The sequence below is a fragment of the Phoenix dactylifera genome, chromosome 2, assembly GCF_051530095.1.
Source record: "Phoenix dactylifera cultivar Ajwa chromosome 2, Ajwa_hap1_PhDact_Kaust_v1.1, whole genome shotgun sequence".
Classification (NCBI taxonomy): Eukaryota; Viridiplantae; Streptophyta; class Magnoliopsida; order Arecales; family Arecaceae; genus Phoenix; species Phoenix dactylifera.
In genome coordinates this window covers 48,882,120-48,902,498 of record NC_143191.1, presented here as the reverse complement: position 1 = coordinate 48,902,498, position 20,379 = coordinate 48,882,120, and the positions used below count along the sequence as shown (strand labels likewise).

At 36.3% G+C, this 20,379-nt stretch overlaps 1 protein-coding gene across 2 annotated transcripts in view; it reads right to left on the bottom strand.

Moving 5' to 3' along the window:
• Positions 1–3,563: 3,563 nt before the first annotated feature.
• Positions 3,564–20,379, bottom strand: part of CYP97B3 (cytochrome P450, family 97, subfamily B, polypeptide 3) — a 29,718-nt gene continuing 12,902 nt past the window's right edge. Inside the window, exons 6-14 of one of the 2 annotated variants that reach the window (XM_008811371.6) lie at positions 19,092–19,265; positions 15,789–15,836; positions 15,589–15,648; positions 15,357–15,443; positions 15,115–15,203; positions 14,716–14,807; positions 6,107–6,168; positions 4,066–4,215; positions 3,564–3,981 (exon numbers count right to left, since the gene is read on the bottom strand). In XM_008811371.6, the coding sequence (XP_008809593.3) occupies positions 3,754–3,981; positions 4,066–4,215; positions 6,107–6,168; positions 14,716–14,807; positions 15,115–15,203; positions 15,357–15,443; positions 15,589–15,648; positions 15,789–15,836; positions 19,092–19,265 (990 nt within the window). In that variant the 3' untranslated portion in view covers positions 3,564–3,753. Of the gene's footprint in view, positions 3,982–4,065; positions 4,216–4,548; positions 4,574–6,106; positions 6,169–14,715; positions 14,808–15,114; positions 15,204–15,356; positions 15,444–15,588; positions 15,649–15,788; positions 15,837–19,091; positions 19,266–20,379 lie in introns of those variants that run through there. The other variant, XM_089929125.1, reaches the window with a different exon arrangement.

Sequence of the window (20,379 nt, the reverse complement as noted above, 5' to 3'; positions counted from 1 at the left end):
ATTTAGCATTTTCAACCTACTTATTAAGGTATGATTTATGAAAAATTATGAAATGTTTTAAGAGCTCTAGGATAGCTATGATCGCCTCTAGAAATAGAGGCCAATCAACATTCTGGAGCTAGCATCCAACGAAACGGCCCTCTATCAATGGATTAAAGTTGATAATGAATATGAGTTATGAAATCTTGTCGATTACGAAGATGATCCTGTCACAGGATTATAGTCACCATAGCAACGGATTAAAGTTGATAATGAGTATAAATTATGAAATCTGTGAACAATGTTTGGAACTATGATATGGCTAAATAGCAGAAGAATGATTTATGCAAAATGAACTTGAAAATATGTTTGTGGAAAATAAATGATTTATGCATGCATTGCCTTATGACCTGTTTTAATATGTGTTATGAAATGCTTATTTTGGAATATTTGTTATTTTTTTTAAATGATGCATTGATATGAACAAACTCATACTTGATCTGGTAAGGTGGTGCATGGTTACTTACTGAGCCCCAAAGCTCATCTGTCTCTTTATTTTTTTTTCCAGATAAATAAAGTTGCTAGGAGTGGAAAAGAGTAAGTAAAGCTTGAAGAATAGTTACAAGCTACCATAGCTGTAACAATAAATATTAAATATGGGTTATAATCTTGAATACTCAAATATTTAATACAGATGCTATGGGCCTGCTTTTCTTTGATTCGCAAATACAATTGAATAAATTTTATCTTACTATATAAAAGAATATTTTTGTCATGAGCTTCATATTATTGTAGGCAATACGTATGGTAGCCCGACCATATCATACTTCGGATATGAGGGGGCAACAAATCAAGCGCTGATCCGGGCCGTGACAAATCTCACATTATAATCCCATCTTATCCTGAAAAATACGCCGACAACCATGACTTAATCCTCCTTTTTTTGTATCATTGATGGTTCGGTCAAATCAGGGATAGCTGGGAATTAGCGACTATTCTCCAGGAATAGAGTTATGCCTAGCGACTATTCTCATTTCTCCAGGAATAGAGTTATGCCTACTTTTAGTTTTATCCCGACTTGATGCTGGTCACGCTCACCCAGAAAAGGTCACGGAGTCTTGAATGCCCACCAACCATAGTAGCTATATCCGTACCAAATTGAGGGCATGGTAAAAAAACCAAGGTTTGGGGTTTTGGGAGGGTTTTGGGACACCCCAATCTATTATATACTTTGGTCAATTGGAGCATGCATGAGCAATGACAGAATTATTGTTGCCGGCCACTCCACATCTGCATGTAATGGGCGTGGTTCTCACGAAATTATTTTGATTAATTTTAAGTAACTAGCACCAGGGGATTGATATGATCCGTGGAATTTGTGAGATGCGTGGAAGAGAGGTGGAATAATGAGCCGCCATCACAGTGTTAGCACGCAAGCACGAGAAAATTTTTCCTCTGCGCTAGCAATTATCCCAGCATATTTTCCTTTCTAAATGCATTTATAACGTTGAAGGGATAATTTTTTGATGTTATTTGTCACACAATCCAAAGCATGATTACAGCATAATTAGACGGAATTTATAGATTATCTAACACCTAAAATAAAGTTCGTCATTTCGGTACTAAACTCCTTACCGACACCACACTAGTATAGTGTCGGTACGATATGGAGTTTTTTTGAAATACCAAATATCGGTACGCCATCAGTACCGAGTACTGATACTGAACCAGTACAGTACGCCCAGTATGGCATACCATGATCTAAAATAATCAAAACTATTATTGGGCCGAGCTATCTTGATCATGTTAGGCAATTCTCTATGTTCATCCGTGATCTTATTAGGCAAAAAGATAGGTAAAAAATTTTTTAGAGGGGTGGCGGCAAAATAATGATTCCCTCTTTTACATTGAAGTAGGGAGGGCTCTCTTCCCCACCATTCCGAACGTATTAAGAGATCTTACCACGTAGCTTGCTTGCCCAAACCACCCACTGGAGAAGCTAATTGCCAGAAGAGCGTCGCTAGAAAGAAACGAGTTTCGTTTACAAAATGACTTCGGGCAACTGAAGTTTAAGGAAGGAGCCAATAAGGGGGAGCAATGAGTTTAATGTAGTTGTCAAATCCATTCCTACTTGTACTGTAATGTTTTGGTATCAAAGTACAAAATAGATTAAACGCCCTGGTTCTCACCCAGAACAAGCTAAGATACTGTTGGGTCGAGCCATCTTGAATTCATTTCTCCAAAAAAGAGAACGAGTAGATATTTTTATCTTGAATTCATTTTACTTCTTTCTTTCAGAGACCATCTCACTTTGTCGTGCCTTACAAACTCCTGGCTTCACAAATGCAGCAATGATGCATGGTAATGGATGCCTCTGATATTTGTGGTCCAGAATACGAAAAGCATGCAACTCTATTCCATTCTGCTTGATAATGTAGTGGCTAACTACAAGCTTGCACTATAACATGTGTCGATCTTTAGATAACAACATGATGTGTTGCTACCCAATCACAACTAACTTGCTCCTATAAAGCTAAGAACTAAATTTGTGATTCGATCTAACACTAGGATGATAAAATTTATTTTGATGGTTATAACTTGATGATGAGGTGATACTTAAGAGGCAAATACTTACAAATTAATCCGAAATTGCAAGAGAAATACTTTCGAGAGCTTATTAGTCTATATAAAGTTTTCAAAAGCAAGAAAAATTGCTCATGAAATGCATCAAGCCTAATGGTAAATCCATAAAAGTGCAAGCAACCTTGTGCTACAATATTGGCCTACAGAAAGACTTAGAACTACGTGGGCCTAAGGTCCGTTCAGTCACCCTTTTTGAAGGCAGCCATTGTCCATCTCAAACAATTGCCAAGTTGAAGCAAAAGGGATGAAATAGCGTTTTGTACATAGTGTGATGAGAGTATCTCTGCAATGGAATGGAACGGCACGATCGGGTGTCAGTTTATCAGGTCATGGCTGCTTCAAATCTTAGATTACTTGCCTTTCATCTCTGCAACCTAGAGAATATAGGTAAATTCTTTACCAAAACCCAAAAAGAATATATATAAAATTTAGACTATTGTTTGCCGCTTTGCCCTAAATCAAACTCTCAGTATTTTTGGAACCAAACCGTATCCTATCTATAGAAACTTACCCAAATATTGTGGCTTTAATAATCATATACCTTAGAAGACAATGGGAAAAGGCTATCACACTCAATCATGATCATGGTTTTCATCTTGGATGTACTCCTGTAGAAATTGGTGTTAGGCAGCCACAGACCAAGGGCATAAAATCTATTGTTCCATTTCTAATAGACGATATACTGATATCCCAATTGTTCTGTCTCAGCCCAAGTGCATGGATACCTCATCCACATAAAAAATATCTTAAAAGTCTTCATCCTTTTATTGATATTGCCACTTGCCAATATTGCTGACAACTCAGAGTTTATTTACCTTGATCATGATCTGCAACTCCGACAATAAAAGGGTGGAAGATATGTAACCAATGAGTCTACTCTAAACCCCAAGGGCATCAATTATTGAATGAGGTTCGTGACAACTTGAGAAGATGGAGAACCATGAGAGAACTATGTTTGTATTCATTGCAGATGCTCTCTTACATCTGGAATAAGCATTGTAAACGAAGATAAAAATTAAGAGAAGATATTACATTATGTAACTTATCCAGAAGATCTTGCAAAGATCGACAATTATTATACTATGTAGAAGGGCTCCCCCAAACTTTCAAAAACTCCACTGGGCAAAACCATTAAACTTGTTGTAATGTCCTTCTCTTCAGTTTGCACCACAAACCATTTTTAGTGTGAATAGTTGCTCCTGTGACCGGTTCAACGTCATCTGGTGATCCTTTCAACTCAATATCGTACTTCTGTAATAGCATAGCCAATGCTACAGTTGATTCCAAGAGTGCAAACTGGTCACCAACGCATTTGCGTGGCCCACCACCAAAGGGAAGAAAGGCAAAATCAGCAATTATCTGACGACACATGACACTAGGTATCAGTTAGAAGCCTGGCAGTAAAGCAAGAGGAAAATCTTTTAGGAAAGTCTCATGGCAGACCTCGTTTGGGTACATTGCTCCGGCACTTCGGTCAGGATCAAAGCCTGCCCATCCTTCAATGTCTTCGCTCTTCTTTGGAACTAAGAATCTCTCTGGTTCAAATTCATTTGGCCGGTCCCAAAAATATGGTGATCTGTGGAGGTTATATACCTGGAGATACAAAAGTCTAAATGTAAATGCAAGTTACTCAAGAAGACCACAAGCAAAACAAACAAAAACTCATCCGAACAAAGTAAATGCACTCTTAGAGATTAAAAGCAATAAGCCTTAACCAAAAATTTGAAAATACTGATATTCCACCATTATGTGGATATAGAGGCTAGCCGTGCAAACAAAGAAACAAAAAAGTTGCAAATCAAGGCATTGAACAGGCGAAAACCCAACTGGCAATAGTTGTACAGTGGTTCACCAGAAAGAATTTTGAGACATATTCATGTGAAACAGCTTACATCGAATGTGGCATTAAAGAAACTTTCCAACACACACTATCATTTGAATTGGGCTATACCTGGGCAGAACATAGAAACTTATTTTCAGTTCAACACCTTCCTCTTCCACCTAACACAGCAACACCTTCCTTAAGCACGAAATTAAGGGCAAATCTATACTTTTGCACCCTTATAACATATTTGGTAATTATAAGAAATATAATGCAATGCTTTTTCTAGGATATGCATGCATATGAATTTCTCTGCAGGCTCCAGAATTGCCATCCTGTACGCCAATCAGACACAATATACCCACCATTGAAAGGTGTCATGCCCATGCATCAGTTTTCCTTGGAAAGGATACATGTATGAGATGATGGGATAGCTTTACAAGGACATCTAAAGGCACATCAGGACCTGCCTATTGTTGAGAAGGGGTCTATTTTCCGTTTACAGCTTTCTCTCCTGCGCCTATCTTCATTATTCTACACGATTCTTTTGTTCTCTAATATTCTATCTAATTTTCACAGATTGAATATATAGATTTATCCTACAATATTTGATAGCAACTTAGGAGTTAGCTAGGTATAAAATGTAATTAGGTACAGTTCAAAGTTTTGGATAGGCGAGTAGACATGTACACAACATAAGCAAATTCAGAGCAACGGGTAAAAAAGAGGCTAAGATCATCCATACTGACAGCAAAGGTGGGCCTTCATAGACTGCCCAGTAGCTGGGTGGTTGCCGCCCAGCTTCCCCTTGTAAGTGGTTCTGCATCCGAAACTGGTGAAAGGTATTTTGGGGTTTTAAAATTCAAACAGGAGTAATTTCATGGATGGCGGACTGGTGCAGTTTGGCAAGGGGCATCTTCCAAGGTGTAGTTTGCGGACATGTCTGTTGGAGTTTCCAGCATGGTTCATACACGTGCTGATGGCATGGTTTTTTGAGCTCTCAGGTGCAATCCAAATCTAGTTGTTTTTTGAGCTGAGGATGCAGCCAGTTGGGGGAATTATATAGCTTAATACGTATGCAGCCTATGGACACATGTAATAGAAAAAATAGTAATGGCTAATTGCATGAGAAAAGAACTAAATGCTAAGAGACAGGATACAAAATAAACCATGAATCAGCTGACAGTAGACTAAGGTGTCATCTAATGTGAGATGAAATTGTAGAACATTCTAGAGGCAATTGATTGCATATAAACATGTCACTGATGATGAGTTTTAAGCCATTTTGACACCATTTACCTCTCTGATTCCACTACCAAAATGTTACATAAAATTTACATTGCGCTTGCAATTGGAGTCTGATCTATAGAAGAGAAATTAAAATGTTAATGATTCAAACGTGACAAGTCAGACCTGAATTGAAATTTGGCCATTTAATCACATAAGGACCAATTCTTTAACATAAGGAGCTCTCTTTACTTGTTCAAGAAACCTACTTAAATTAGAAGAATTCGATAACTGTAGTTGTATAAAGGAATGAAATAATGGTTTCTTAAAACATTAACAGGAAGAGCATTAGTAATTTTCCACCAAGATATGTGAATGAAAACCAGAGAATAATGCACAAGAATTTAACATTCTACCAATTAATAATCAACTTACCGAAAGAAATATATCAGTCCCTGCTGGAATTTTATATCCATTTTCATCACCCTTGTATCCTCCTGAGTAATACAATTATATGTGCATGGTTAGTTCAAAAGTGAAAGAAAATCTACTAGAAAAATGGAAAACAATAATGTTTCATATGAATATTTAACATAAGCATGGAGAAATATGGAGTCAAATTCTCATTGACGAAACTAGGATGATCCTAGAACTTCATAATTTCAATTGAAAAAAAAATGACATACATTCGTCACTAAAACATCATACTGCATGAAAGAAAAAAGGGGCTGCTTCATCATAATTTTAATATAATGCCTTCTTTCACCATATATAAGGCCATCAAAATTTTATTTAATGAATGAATTGGCATTTGAGAATTGAGATTCATTAAAGGATCCAATAGCTCATATAGTGTTCCCACATCTAAAAACGAAACTACTCTCCAAAACTAGATTCCCTCAATCACAATGCTCAACTAGTTTCAATTTTCTTAAATCTGTCCTTTCTTTATGCAAAGACTCTCTGGCCATGGTGAAGCTTCAAACTACTGAGCTACCTATTATGTTCTAATTTGACATATACTGCATCAGTTTTGGCACTTCACTTCCAAAAATCAATTTCTTTAATTTCTGTTTTCCACTTTTCCTCGTATGTCCACCTCATGCTTTTCTTCCTTGCCAAGTTCAAGTTCCCTCAGCTGGTGTTTTAGATATATTTCATCTTCCAAGTGTCCATGGCATGGCACCTTTGGGATTACCCTCCATTTGAGTCCTTATCCCCTTTTGTGTTGCTATCAAATTGAGACTTCTGCGAACTCCCCAAAGATATCATTTTTTATGCTTGTGCTAGTCACCATCCAAGTGTGGCAGGAATATATGTTCAACTTATTGGTACATAAAACTGTATACCTTGATGGCTTTGATCCAGTTTGCGTTGTATGCTTAACCCAAGGTGAAAAGCTTGATCCCCACCTTGTCTTGCCTATACCTGCCAAATGATGTTGATGATGCCAAAGTTTGCAGTCTTGATACCAGGCCTTCTACCAGCACCCAACAAATACACCCTATACCATGTGTCAATACAGTTCATACCTCGGTACCGACACCCACAACCAGGGGCAACCATTGTATAGAGCCAAGCCTCACTATGATAAGGTATGCCCTGTACCATTGTAGTATGGTCCAGTGCAGCAACCATTGACGGAAACATATTTTTTTCATCTCTTATTATCAATGTTTTGATAGCATAGCAAATATGGACCAACCCCTTCATCCTCTTTGTGAATTGAGTTGAGGTTACAAGTACCAGTTTACATGGGACACTTTCCTTGGTCCATATACGAACTCATACCAAGTTTTAGGCATGGCATTGAAGTGATGAAACAATCACACGCTCCATCATTTCAAGCTGTTCATGCTTCAGGGTATGGGCAAGAGCTTCCTTACTTCTTGATGTATCAACTTGATTCAATATACTTGAGGGAAGTTGTTTCATCACCAACTTGTTTTGGTTGTCAATTTAGCATCTGAGGACCTATAGTTGTAACAGTTCATTAGGTTCCACCAAACATTGGCTTAGAGACTGTGATGCTGCTCTTCTTGGGGTCTTCTCATGGGCTTCCTGTTCCTTGAGAGTGCCAGTGCTGTATTGTTGTAAAACATATTTTAAGAAGAGCATCAGAAGTGGCTCAATAAGGGGGCATGCACAGAAAGGCTCCTTACCAGTACTCCAAATGCACTCTATGCAAGTTTCTCTTTAATTTTTGTTCCCTCAGGTGCATCTTAGCACTCTAATCACCCTCAAAATGATGGTTATGCTGCTTGACCCTTCACATTGTTATAAAGTGGTCCCGATGTTTTCTTGATCTTCTTTATTCTTGTCCACAGAAATCAAACCTCTACAATTTTATTTGTTCCATGTAGTTATACTAGATAATTAAGCGCTCAAGTCCTATTACGAGCAATATTTAGAGTGGAGTTATGTTATAAATGAGAAGCTATGTGCTCATGGAAAAGTTCTCTTCTGTAAAGTCCCTACTAGTCATAAGTTGTTCGATAAACTCAAGTCCATTTTTACTGTCATACGAAATATAACAAGGCTCATTTAACAACTTGATGATTGATATATTGATCGAGGAGAGTGATTAACAACGACAGCACCTTTGGTACAATGGCAAAGGTATGCACTATTAGCACCTTACATTGTTATTATTGCCCATTGTTGCTTCTTTATGATAATAATTACGGGTGCAAATGGGTCGGGTTGGGCCATGAGTGACCCCGACCCAATCCAATTTCTTGCTTGGGTACTAATTTGGGACCCAGACCTGGCCCGATAGAAGATCGGGTTAGGTCAATCCATCGCTACAATTTTTGACCCATCGGGTCATTCGGGTCGGGTCGAGTCCATGTATAACTCGAACCCAACACAGGTCAGTCCATCGCTACAATTTTTGACCCATCGGGTCATTCGGGTCGGATCGAGTCCATATATAACTCGGACCCAACACAAAAAATTCGGGTCTGGTTCGGAACCGAGTCAGGTCCGGTTCGGGACCGGCTCAGGTTCGATTCGGGTCAACCCATCCATTGCTTCAAAATTTGTGTTTGCACCCCTCAGACTGCTGCCCACAGGCCCAAGTAATTACCCAAATTTTAAATGGGTCGGGTTGGGTCGGGTTTGAATTCAATAAATCCAAACCCGACCGGGAAAATGGAATGGGTCCAATTTTAAGACCCAACCCGGCCGGGCTCCACGGGTCCTCCAAAATGGGTTGGGTCGGGTCTAAGCGAGTCGGGTCAGGTCGGGTCGGGCCACGGGTCGACCCGACCCATTTGCAGCCTTAATAATAATATACTAACTGAAAATGCCTCTTTATGATAATAATATACTTACTGAAAATGCATTTTCATGCAGACCACTTCACAATGTTTACATGCAACCATCACCTAGCCTTCCAAACCCACTTAACATCTGTTGCCTCAGCTAAGCTATATATGCACTCAACCAATCAGAAGCATTTCAGCAAATGTCGTTCTTATTGGAAAATATCATCACTGTACTCTTTGCAGAAGCACTTTTCCAGCAATATCTTACAAATCCATATAGTCATTCTTTCTGGTTATAATGCTTTCAGTACTTATAATTTTAATTAACATCTTTGACATGAGTTTAGACAAAGAACCATGGTCCTCTTTGCTATGTATAAGTTGCCTTTTCTCCCTAAAAGTAAATGCCGCAATAGGACTACACTTTCAGTATGATCAGTTATGCCTATGCACACCTACAGTACAATTTATGAAGTTCCATCAAAAGCTTTGTACCAGTGATGGTGAGCAACTCAACAATTCTACTGATGGTGTATAAATTTTAGTTTAGAATAATAATAATATGTTTCATTGCATTTCGAAGTTTTTTCAGATAATTTTTGGAGTAGGTTTTGAAGTACTATTTTTAGTGGAATTAGCGTAAAAGAGTCCTATTTTAAGTATATGTTGGGTTGGGTAAGTGATAGAGTTGTTGCAATTTGATTTATGATTGTTTGGACTTATGGCTGCTTTAGGTGTCTTTCTATTCTAAGTTTTCCATTTAACGGAAGTTTTTGGAGGCTACTTTCTTGGTTATTAAGTTATAGAAGTTTGTAAAGAGCCTGTTAGGCTGGCTTAGAAAATCATTGTACGTGATATGTTCTGGAAGAAGAAAAGGCCCTTCTTATCTCCCTCATCATGTTCTCTACTCTTTTCTATTATCTCCCCAATTTGTATTATCTCCAGGTTATGGACAATCGTCAATCAACACATTACCATTAAAAACCTGTTTTTAGGACCCATATCCCCTAGAAAATCATTTGGCTTTCTTGAATTTTACAATCATCAAAAAAAATCTTTGCTTCCCTGTTTTCGGTAACAGGATGGCCAGGAAACTTCTTGAGTTAAATCCTAGTTTAATCCCCTCCTTAGGTCCACCAACACACTGCAGGTCATTCCTAGTACGTCCTACATAACCTTCTCGACAGTATTAACTCATTGATGCTATTTGGAATCATAAATTCTGAATTTGGTTTTTCTAATTTAAAACCTTGAACTTCTAGTGGGGGTTGGATCATTGGAAAATTTGTTTCTTCCATTCTTTCTTCTGGTTTTTCCTTAAGTTTCATTAAAACTTGAATGTCTCTCTGTAAAGACTGATGGATTTGACTTAATTTTTCTTCCAGTTGTATTAACTGGTTTCCTATGCATACTAAATATGTATTTGTATAATTTTGGGATCTAATTACAGAGTTAAGTTCTCTGATTGTTACATGAGTATTTTCGACCTTACTTAGATTTAAATATGCTGTTGCTTCTGTTGACTTAATTTAATCAACTGTTGAGGAGGAAATGGTGAAGTTATTACTTCATCTTGTACAGTTATCCAAGTTCTATGAATGACCGATAATTGGTCTTCCTGTTCCTTCAGGTAAATACCAATAAACCATGGTACAAAGAATTGAACATCTTGTTTTTGTTCTAATTCTTGATAATATTGAGTATTATAATATTCTAACTCAAGAGGAGAATTTCTTAGAATACCAATTTCTAAATTCTCTGTAGATTTCTGATTGAAACTCTTTATTAAGAGCTTTTCCAATTTCACTTCCTGGTGCAAAATTCATTGAATGTGAAAACTCATTTCTGATTGATTAGGAGATTCTCTACTCTTTTCTTTTGAATATATTCCATAAGGAATATCATTTTTACTTAATAATTTAAGTGTTTGACTTGATCCTGATACTTGGATCGTCTGTTCTAAAGTCTTCATAGCCATTTTTGAGCTAAAATAGTTTTTCCATCCTATTTCATAGATTTGTGTTGGTGGAACATTAGGAATTGTCCATTTATTCAATTTATCCAGATCTTTTGGATATCCAATTAACTGAGCATTCTTGATCAATTGATCTTTGTTGGATTTTGTTAGGGATGCCAATTCCATTATCAGTTTTTACTGATGATGTATGTGCATAGCTTTATGATGTTATAGATATTAATCTCTTCATTTTATGACCATCTATCATAGTCCTTAAACTCTAGACATTAATTCTCTCACGGATTTAGTCTATGACACATCAATCTTTTTAACTATTATATCATTTCTGAGTTTGATCATCAAGTCCATCACGAAAGCGGCCTTAACGCCCTACTCGCCATCCCGAAATCAACAGGCAAACATGGCCATCCTAATGACTTTAGCACATAGATGATGTTAAATCAGCGATTTCTGCTGAGAATTGACTGCAGTGCAACTGCAGTCAATCAGATTATTCAAAAAGATGTCAAAAATCTTATATCCAAGCAAATCTTTGCTGAATCGCGGGCACAACTGTCTGCCTTTGATTTTGATATAGAATATACTAAATCTGCGAATAATTCTCTTCCTGATTTCCTAACTAGAGAAGTTTTGCAAGGATGATTCCTTTCAGAAGAAATTATACCTGAGGAAGAATGTCTTCCTGAGGTGGCAAGGGACACAGCGGTAATCAGCTTTCCATGAGTTCAGTAAATTTGCTGTCTCATAGAGAAACAGCAAGAAGACCACAAATGGTGGATCTTGCAACCTATCTTAATATAAAAAAAAGGTTGAATAGCAATCTGCTGTAGAAAGAAGTAATGAAACTTCATCATCTTCATAGAAGCCTACGATGAAAGAAGTGTTACAAGAAAATGTTCTTGACACCAGTTATTCAGAAAATCATTCTGAACAGATAATTATGTACCTGGATCATAATGATATTGAAAATTTGAATGACCCCTAGTTCATACATCAAAAATATTTTGACGAATTGGGTTATCCTTCCTAAAAAGAAAAAACAGACAAATTATGGAAGCAGTTATGCTCCTAACTGATTCTGTGGAAATTAATCACAATTTCCAAAATAACAACATGAGGAGCCATATCAACTATAGCAAATGTGCTATGCATAAAAATATTCAACCACAAAAATGGGGACTGGACCCTAACAAGGGCAGACCATTCCAGGTAGGTGGGCAGACAGTCCTAGTAAATTACTAGGACTATGTCCAAGCTTTTACTAATATGTTCTTTTATGAGAACCCCAAAAGAGAACACTCTTGGTTTATACAAGTTAATCCGGAGGTCCTACAGAAGCCTATTCCAGGCTGGTTTCATCAATGGTGGATATATTTCGGTCCAGATCTCACAATATTACCAACCGAAATATTGATTATATGAAGAATGGGTGGATAATCATCCCACCATTAACAAAATGACTGATGAACACATTTGTTCAAGTCTATGTCCAATGATGTATTTTATTGAAAATAAGATTCCATGGATTTGAAAATGGACACTATCTGCAAAATTTACTGACAAGAAAAATCTTCCTATATTAAAGAGAATTTCTCTACAAATGGTGGATGAAAATGCCCAAAAAAAATTATATGATATTATAGCCACCATTAAGAGTAATCTTACTCTATGTAAGAGCATGAATTATCGTGCCATAACTCAGCAATCTGCTGATTATTCTAATGATAATTATTTTAAACAATTAAAACAAGCATTATCTCACAAGCATCCAAATATCACCAATGAAGAAGCAATGGCCAAATGCCTGGGATACATGAAAAATCAGTTTCTCAGAACCTTTAATGATACTTCAATAAAATCTACATCATCAAGGACTTCATCATCCTCAACACCAGAAGACGATAATAAGTTCATGTGTCTAGCAGGGGAATCACAAGACCCCAATGAAAAGAAGTATAATCTACTCCCACAGAAAATATGTAGGACGGAGTACTCTCCACTAGGCCCCGCAAACAACAGCGGAAACCAACCAGAGCAAAGGCAAAGAGCCAGCTCGGTGAAGGACAACCGACAGAGCAATCTCAGTCAGTATCAAGCATGCAACCCATCAGAATCAACTTTTGAGTCACCGACAACTTCCACGGTGGAAAATAGAGATGCCAAAAGGAATCTACTTTCGGTGCTACCTACTTTACACAAAGCAACTTTATTAGCCGCCACTTTTGACTTTGGGCAAAGCATCTCTATCCAAACTGGCAAAAGATAATGTTTTTCCAACCAATATATTTGAGTTCTGAGCCAGATGAAGATCACTTAGTCAAGAAGAAAAGCATCTTCTCCAGCAAAGGAAATCCCCTTTTGAAAAGCAAAATAGCTTTAAGTCTTTTCTTCTTTTCTTTTCGTAAAGCATCTTTACTTTAGTCTTTTCATGCTGGCTACTTGGCTAAACCTATCCGACGGACTTTAGAATCATCTGAAATCTAGTTTTATTTTTCTTGTCTATAAAAGGGAAGGTCCTCACCCTTGTTGAGGCATGACTTAGAAATAAATCTTAATTTCTTCAATTCCAGTTCTTGCTCCGCTCTGTTCTCCTCTCCTCTCTCGATCCTCTCCTCTCAATTGGTATCAGAACCAAGTTAGCCAAGTTCGGGCATTGCTAAGTTCAATGAATTTTGCACCAGGAAGTGAAATTAGGAAAGCTTTTAATAAAGAGTTTCAATCAAAAATCTACAGCGAATTTAGAAATTGGTATTCTAAGAAATTCTCTCTTGAGTTGGAATATTATAAAACTCAATATTATCAAGAATTAGAACAAAAACACGATGTTTAATTTTTTGTACCATGGTTTATTGGTTTTTACCTGAAGGAACATGAAGACCAATTATCGGTCATTCAGAGAACTTGGATGATTGTACAGGATGAAGTAATAACTTCACCATTTCCTCCTCAACAGTTGATTAAATTACAGTCAACAGAAGCGTCCTATTCCACTCCACATGTAGGCATCTTCTGTACTCTTAGTTGGCCTTAAAGTTCTACGACTAGAGCTCAAGTCCTTCATTTAGTGAAATGCACATGCTTATTGACTGATATTCTGCTGCTAGCTGTGTCTTCCAGCAAGATTCTTTAATCAGAAGAAGCAAGATATGTTTCTTGCTCAAATTCTAAAGCCAAGTAACATGAAGCTCATGATGATAGAAGGTTATTTTGGCTCATTTCTGATCTCTTTAACATGAGCATCCCACATGACACTACCCTATACATATATAAGTGGTAATGTACTGCCAGTACATTTTTTATGAGTGCAAAGAACATATTCAAATTGTCAGTTACAGCCATTGTGTCTACTGAGCTAGTATCACTTACTCCCAACTGCTTGAGCAACTCATAGCATTCTTCACAAAGAAGTGCTTTCAGAATTGTTACTCTCAACGATGATCAGCCATGAATTTAAGAGAAATGTTAGAGAGAATGCTACAAATGGTTGTAACATAATAAGTTATTTGTACATGTACTTTACTCAAATGCTACAAGAGAGTGTTTGTATATATTAAACTGTTATCCTATTGGATTCTATTTCAAGTTAGCTCTTCTAGCACTTTCAAAGTATATGCATAAATGCAAAATAATCATGAAAACTAGGCAATCAAGTTTTGAAATTTTGAAGTACATGGATTAATCAAGCAAGCATATCAATATAATAGGTTTCTCAGTTTCATTTTAATATGCCAATCTACTAACAAATATGCTCAAGCATTGTACAAGAAGCTGAAACATTCTCAAATTTCAAGAAGTACCAGGAAGTTTATCTGGTTTGAGAGCACGCCTGATAAGTAAAGGAGGCTGAGGGTATAGGCGAAGAGCTTCAACAATGATAAGTCGTATGTAACTGAAAAGATGGTAAAGTGTGATAAATATTATATAGTTTCATAATATTTATTTTACACGATGGTTTTTTATCTGTACTCCATATGCTATTGATTCTAAAGCCATAAGCTTACAGAGACCAATAAATTTAATGAGCATGAAACCATGCAAAAACTCTCAGACTTAAAACTCCTTTAAAATTCACAAATAAAAGATTGAGCATAAATTGTTAAGAGTTATATTCATAGTTAACATATTATATATTGGAACAAACAACAATATTCTAGTCATTTCAACAGTTAAAAATCACAACAGATTCATTGACCTACTCCAGTCTTTTAAGGCATGCCAGAGTCATTTTCTCTTGACCAAGTACAGAATCAACCTCTGCCTGAGCCTTTCTCATCTTGGAGGGGTTCTGCAACTCAGAACAGATGCTAATATTCAAAAAAAGAAAGTCAATCAATTCTAAAAGAATGGCATTTACATAAGTTCAAGAAATATGGCGTCTTAAACTACTGCAATAAAAAATGATAGCTATGCAAATTCAGTTACTTCAACATGCATGTACCTGGGCAAGTAGAAAAGCAGCCCATGTAAGAACAGCAGCAGTTGTTTCATGCCCCGCAATAAGCATGGTCATGAGATCATCTCTAAGCTGTTGCAAGCAGAAAGGTTTTATAAGATGAAAAATGAAATGGAAATCATGAGATATGATAAAGTCTTCCTTCTTTAGGAGGGAAAAGGTGGAGACTTCCAGTAAACTCATCGTAACATAATACAGAATAAGGGGCAGATTCTACCTGACGATCATCAACATCAGCACCCCGCATATCAACAAGGAACCGCAGTATGCTGACATCCTGCAAACTTAGCCATGAATATAGCACCCAAAGTCAACTAGATTATATGAGCTTCATGAAGCCTTAAACTGACATTTTTTTTATTTTTATTCTAATTCATAAAGTAACATAAGTAATTTCAAAATAAAACATCAGACAACCTTTAAAGATGAATAATCTCTTTGTTGAAGATTCTCAACATCAGCTTCCTGCCATGACACAAGAAGATCAATTTTACCCCAAAGAGAGAGAGAGAGAGAGAGAGAGAGAGAGAGAGAGAGAGAGTGGCACACAAGTGATAAATAAAACAGGAACTCAGAAAATAGGTTTGAGAATGACTAAACTTTTCTCATTGAGAGAAGGGCATATACATTGAGCAAAAACTTCCCTAAGAAAAAGTGCAAAATATAACAAACTCCATACATATATAGATTGTAAAAAGAGAAAACAGGATCATATGCAAAATAAGAGAGCACACAGGCTTATATAATATGTCCAGCCCTTGATCCTCCTCAAACATATAATGAACCATAAAATAAGAGACTTGCTAAGAGAAGACATATCAGGGATGCAAACCAAAGATAGGTGCATCAGCAGACAAACAGTATAACGGAACCAGAAAGCAAGCTATCTAGTATGGCTATATCTGATGAGGTGTGGCCAAGATGCCTCATATGACGAGCCAAGATATTGGCTCAAAGACAAATGATCAACGATAAGAGAACATATGCATGGGAAGACACCTATTTAGCTGATAAATCAAAAAGATGTAAGCGCAGTCTTGGCGGGGCAAGTTCATAGACAGGTAAGATGGGCCTCTTAATCTATACAGAGTCAAATTGTAACAGATAAAACAACATGCTTTTGCAAAAGCAAACCAAACAGATGGTCAAATATGATGAGTTGGTATTCCTAATAAAGCAAAAACAAAAAACTTTATATTTTGCTTTTCATAGGCTACGGAATATGGATATGACATTGCATGGATAAGTCAATTTGGTGAATCGTGAACAAACAATAAAACTAGATTATTTAGGCTCCATTTGGCAAAGCTGTTGGCAGTAGAGTTTTTTGAAGTAAAGCTTTTATAAAAAGCTATTTGCTGCTTGGTAACTATATTTCTAAAGTGTCGTGAAACGTTAATGTGTTTGGTAAACAAACTGAGAAAGTACTTTTGTTATGACAAAATAACCATAAAGGACATTGCATAGTATTATACAACAAAGTATAATTAAATATAATATGTATTAATACATAAATATATGATATATTATAATATTACTATAATGTAATATAATATTATTATAATATAGTAATATAATATCGTATACCATAGCATAATAATACAACATAATTTGATATTATATAACATAACATATCAATTTATTGTGATATAATGTAATATAATATTATATTTATAGTATAATACAATAATAAAGCTATAAAATATTATAATTATTATCATTATATATTAATATTTTATTAATATAATATTTTTAGGAACTAATTTTTGGGTTCCTTATTTTCTTTGTTGAGATTTCTGCAGATTTCTGTAATATGAAGGAACATTTTCTGTAATTATAATATTTTATTATGGGTATCTTGATCCAAAAAGAAAAAATTTTATAAATCAAAATAGCTTTCCGATGCATGCTAAAAGTGCTTTTCCGAAGAAGCTCTATTTTGGAGCTTCTCCCAAAAAGCTATTTTAGCTTTCTGACAAAACTAAAATAGCTTTCCAATTTTTTTTGCCAAACACATCTATTCCATCCAAATGTACTTTTAGAGGGTCAGAAAGTGCTTTATGGCCCATCAAAAGCTCGGCCAAACGGAGCCTTAGTCATTATTCAAACCACGTCCATACTCCACACAGTGATATCAAGATTACAAACTCTAACATTAACCACATATCATTAAAAGGTCAAGATTCATCAAAGAGGAGGAGGAGATTGCAAGAAAGAAAGAGAGCAGAAAAAGAAAGCCTTCTTCCTTAGCCCTAAAGGTACCACAGAAGTATCTCGAGCTTATCTGAGAAGTATATGCAGCCTTTTCTGAATTTTCAAAATACTTAGAAAAGTATCCAATGTACATCTCAGACATATAGGAAAAGTACCAGTATTCAATACATATCGGTACAAACACAGCATGCAATTTAAGGTATCCATGCTTCCTCAATTCTAGGATTCAGCTCGAATACAAACTCCATGCAATTTAAACATATGGCCTGATGTAAATCAGTGCACGAACATAATGTAGCTCAAGATTTGAGTTGGACAACCTGGAAAAATAAATGGGGTAGGGGTGGATGCACGAGTAATGTTATTTCTATGATCTGCATGCAGATGTCGAGGTAGGTAAACGTAGCATTATTGTGGTGTCAGGCAGTGAGCACAAAGATGTTGGGTGACATCATTTGGGATATGTCTGCCACATAGACAAGGATCATGGTGTGCATGGACATATTAATAATCAAATATTATTTAAAATATGGACAAGACAGATACTGTTTCAGACAAAGGCAATATGATCAGAATTATAGGGTTGGAATCTAATTTATTAGGAAATTGTCCATATGTATATTAACCATCAGGAGCAAGTCACAAATATATGCATGTGTGCATCGTCACATAGACAGGTTTTTCATTTTGCATCTGATAAATAATCAGTTTCAGAATCAGACTTGAATCCTTGTCTTTATTTATTTGATTTTGATTCACATCCATGTAACTTTCAACCCAAATCCAACTTGCTGATTGGTCTGCTGACCATCTGCATTAGTATTTCCAATGAATAAGTTCTGCACTGTCGTTACAAAGTAAAGAATTATTTTGCACATTTTAAGAGATCTGCTAGATTCTCCTCCTTTTTCAATACATTTTCACTATTGTTCAGTCTTACCTTCCTCTTCTTTTTCCATTTTTTTGCCTGTTCTAGATATCCAACATCTTCGTGACCTAGTTCCATTCTCCTTCTGACATTGAATTTCTTTGTAGACAGACTGATGTTATACCCTGACCTCAATGTATTTAATTTTTTTCTATCATTCCTTATGACATATCATGCCACGACATCTTTCCAGGGGATATATGTGAATGAAAGGACAAGATTCCTCTAAAATTCAAATGCATGGGAAGTAGCTTATTCCAATAGTGTTGCTGCACTAAAACAAATTTAGCAGAACAACCATGTAGCATTTCTTTACTTTCTAATAGTATACAAAATTATAATTAAGTTTAAAGAATTTCAATTAACGAACAGTTAAATAACATGAAATCCAACATGGGAATCTGATTCAGTTTAATGTTATTTAATGAATGATCAAAACAACCAATAGGACTTTGGGGCAACTATGAGGGTCATCTGACAGTTACCAAAATAAACTTCTTAAATAGACAGGAGCCTAATTAATAAGCAAACATGAACAGATTATCAAGTTACATACTCCCTTATTCAAATGTGCTCACCTGTCTTGTCTCCTTTGCATTTTTGATAAGTCCATCAAGGCAGTCATTGATAACCTTGAGGTCATTGTGGAACTTACGCTGCCTAGGAACTATCCATCTTGCAAAAGGGAGTTTCCAATATGGAATGTAAAAGGTTGCTCGATGTTCAGCTTCAAAAAGAGTTCCATACACTGCCTGTTTTACAGTACAGAAACAGAAAGTGAACTTCTGCAATACTCAGTAGCGCTCAAATTTAATGCAGTTATTTCCAGAGAAAGTTATAAGCATATGAACTCCATGAAACTTCTACAAATCTAGTTAAAAAGTTGTTGCATTATCATAAGTAACAACTCTTTCGTTTTTTAGGATACAATTTTATTTTCAAAAAGATATTAGAATTAATAAAAGTTTATACTTGTACTTTGGATACAAACAAAATCTCAGTATCGGGGCCCATACCAGTACCATCATATTACAATGTCGATACATCTGGTATGGTACCCGGTTCGGCATACTGACACCAGTACCGATTCGGTACCGGTACAGTATGGTACGGTCAGTATGCACCAGTACTGACCGATACAGCAAACCTTGGAGATAGGTAGCTATCCACTAAATACCGCACCTCTTCGAGGACACTTTGCTCCAATTTCACTCTCATATTGGTCAAAAAAAAAAGTTTTGTTAAATACAAAAAGTGCCATACTCTCAAAAATAGTCACACACTCTTCTCTTTTACAGTTTTTTGCTATCAAGTTAAGCAAAGATTATACTGATTTTATTGTTTGTCATTGTTGTGGTCCTTAATCACTGCAGGCATCTCTATTCTTCCAGGGTAATACTTTTAAGTTCTCTGACAAACCAAATCTTTGCGCTTCAGTTCTGTGTCACATCCTGTCATCAAGCATGCAAACAAGCATTGTGTATAGTGAATGCAATCTCTTTCTTGAGAATAGGATTGGGTCCTCAGTCACTCTTAAGTTCTCTGACAAATATAATTTACGCACTTCAGTTCCATGTGTCATCCTGTCATCAATAAAGCAAACAAGCATTGTGTACAGTGAAGGCAATCTTTTTTTTTCCAAATTGGATTGGCTGGAAGATCCAAAACTACTTATCATCCAAATTGAAAAGAGAAACCATGGGAAATCTGGTCTTGCCACCAGAACTGTGCAAGCGCACACACCATACTCGCCACCCCACTCCTCCAAAAAACCCACAATATAAGCACATTATATGTCATCTACCAGTGAGTCCTAGAATAATGGGGACACCCCAATTATTTTGTACATCCTTGCATCCACCTGCC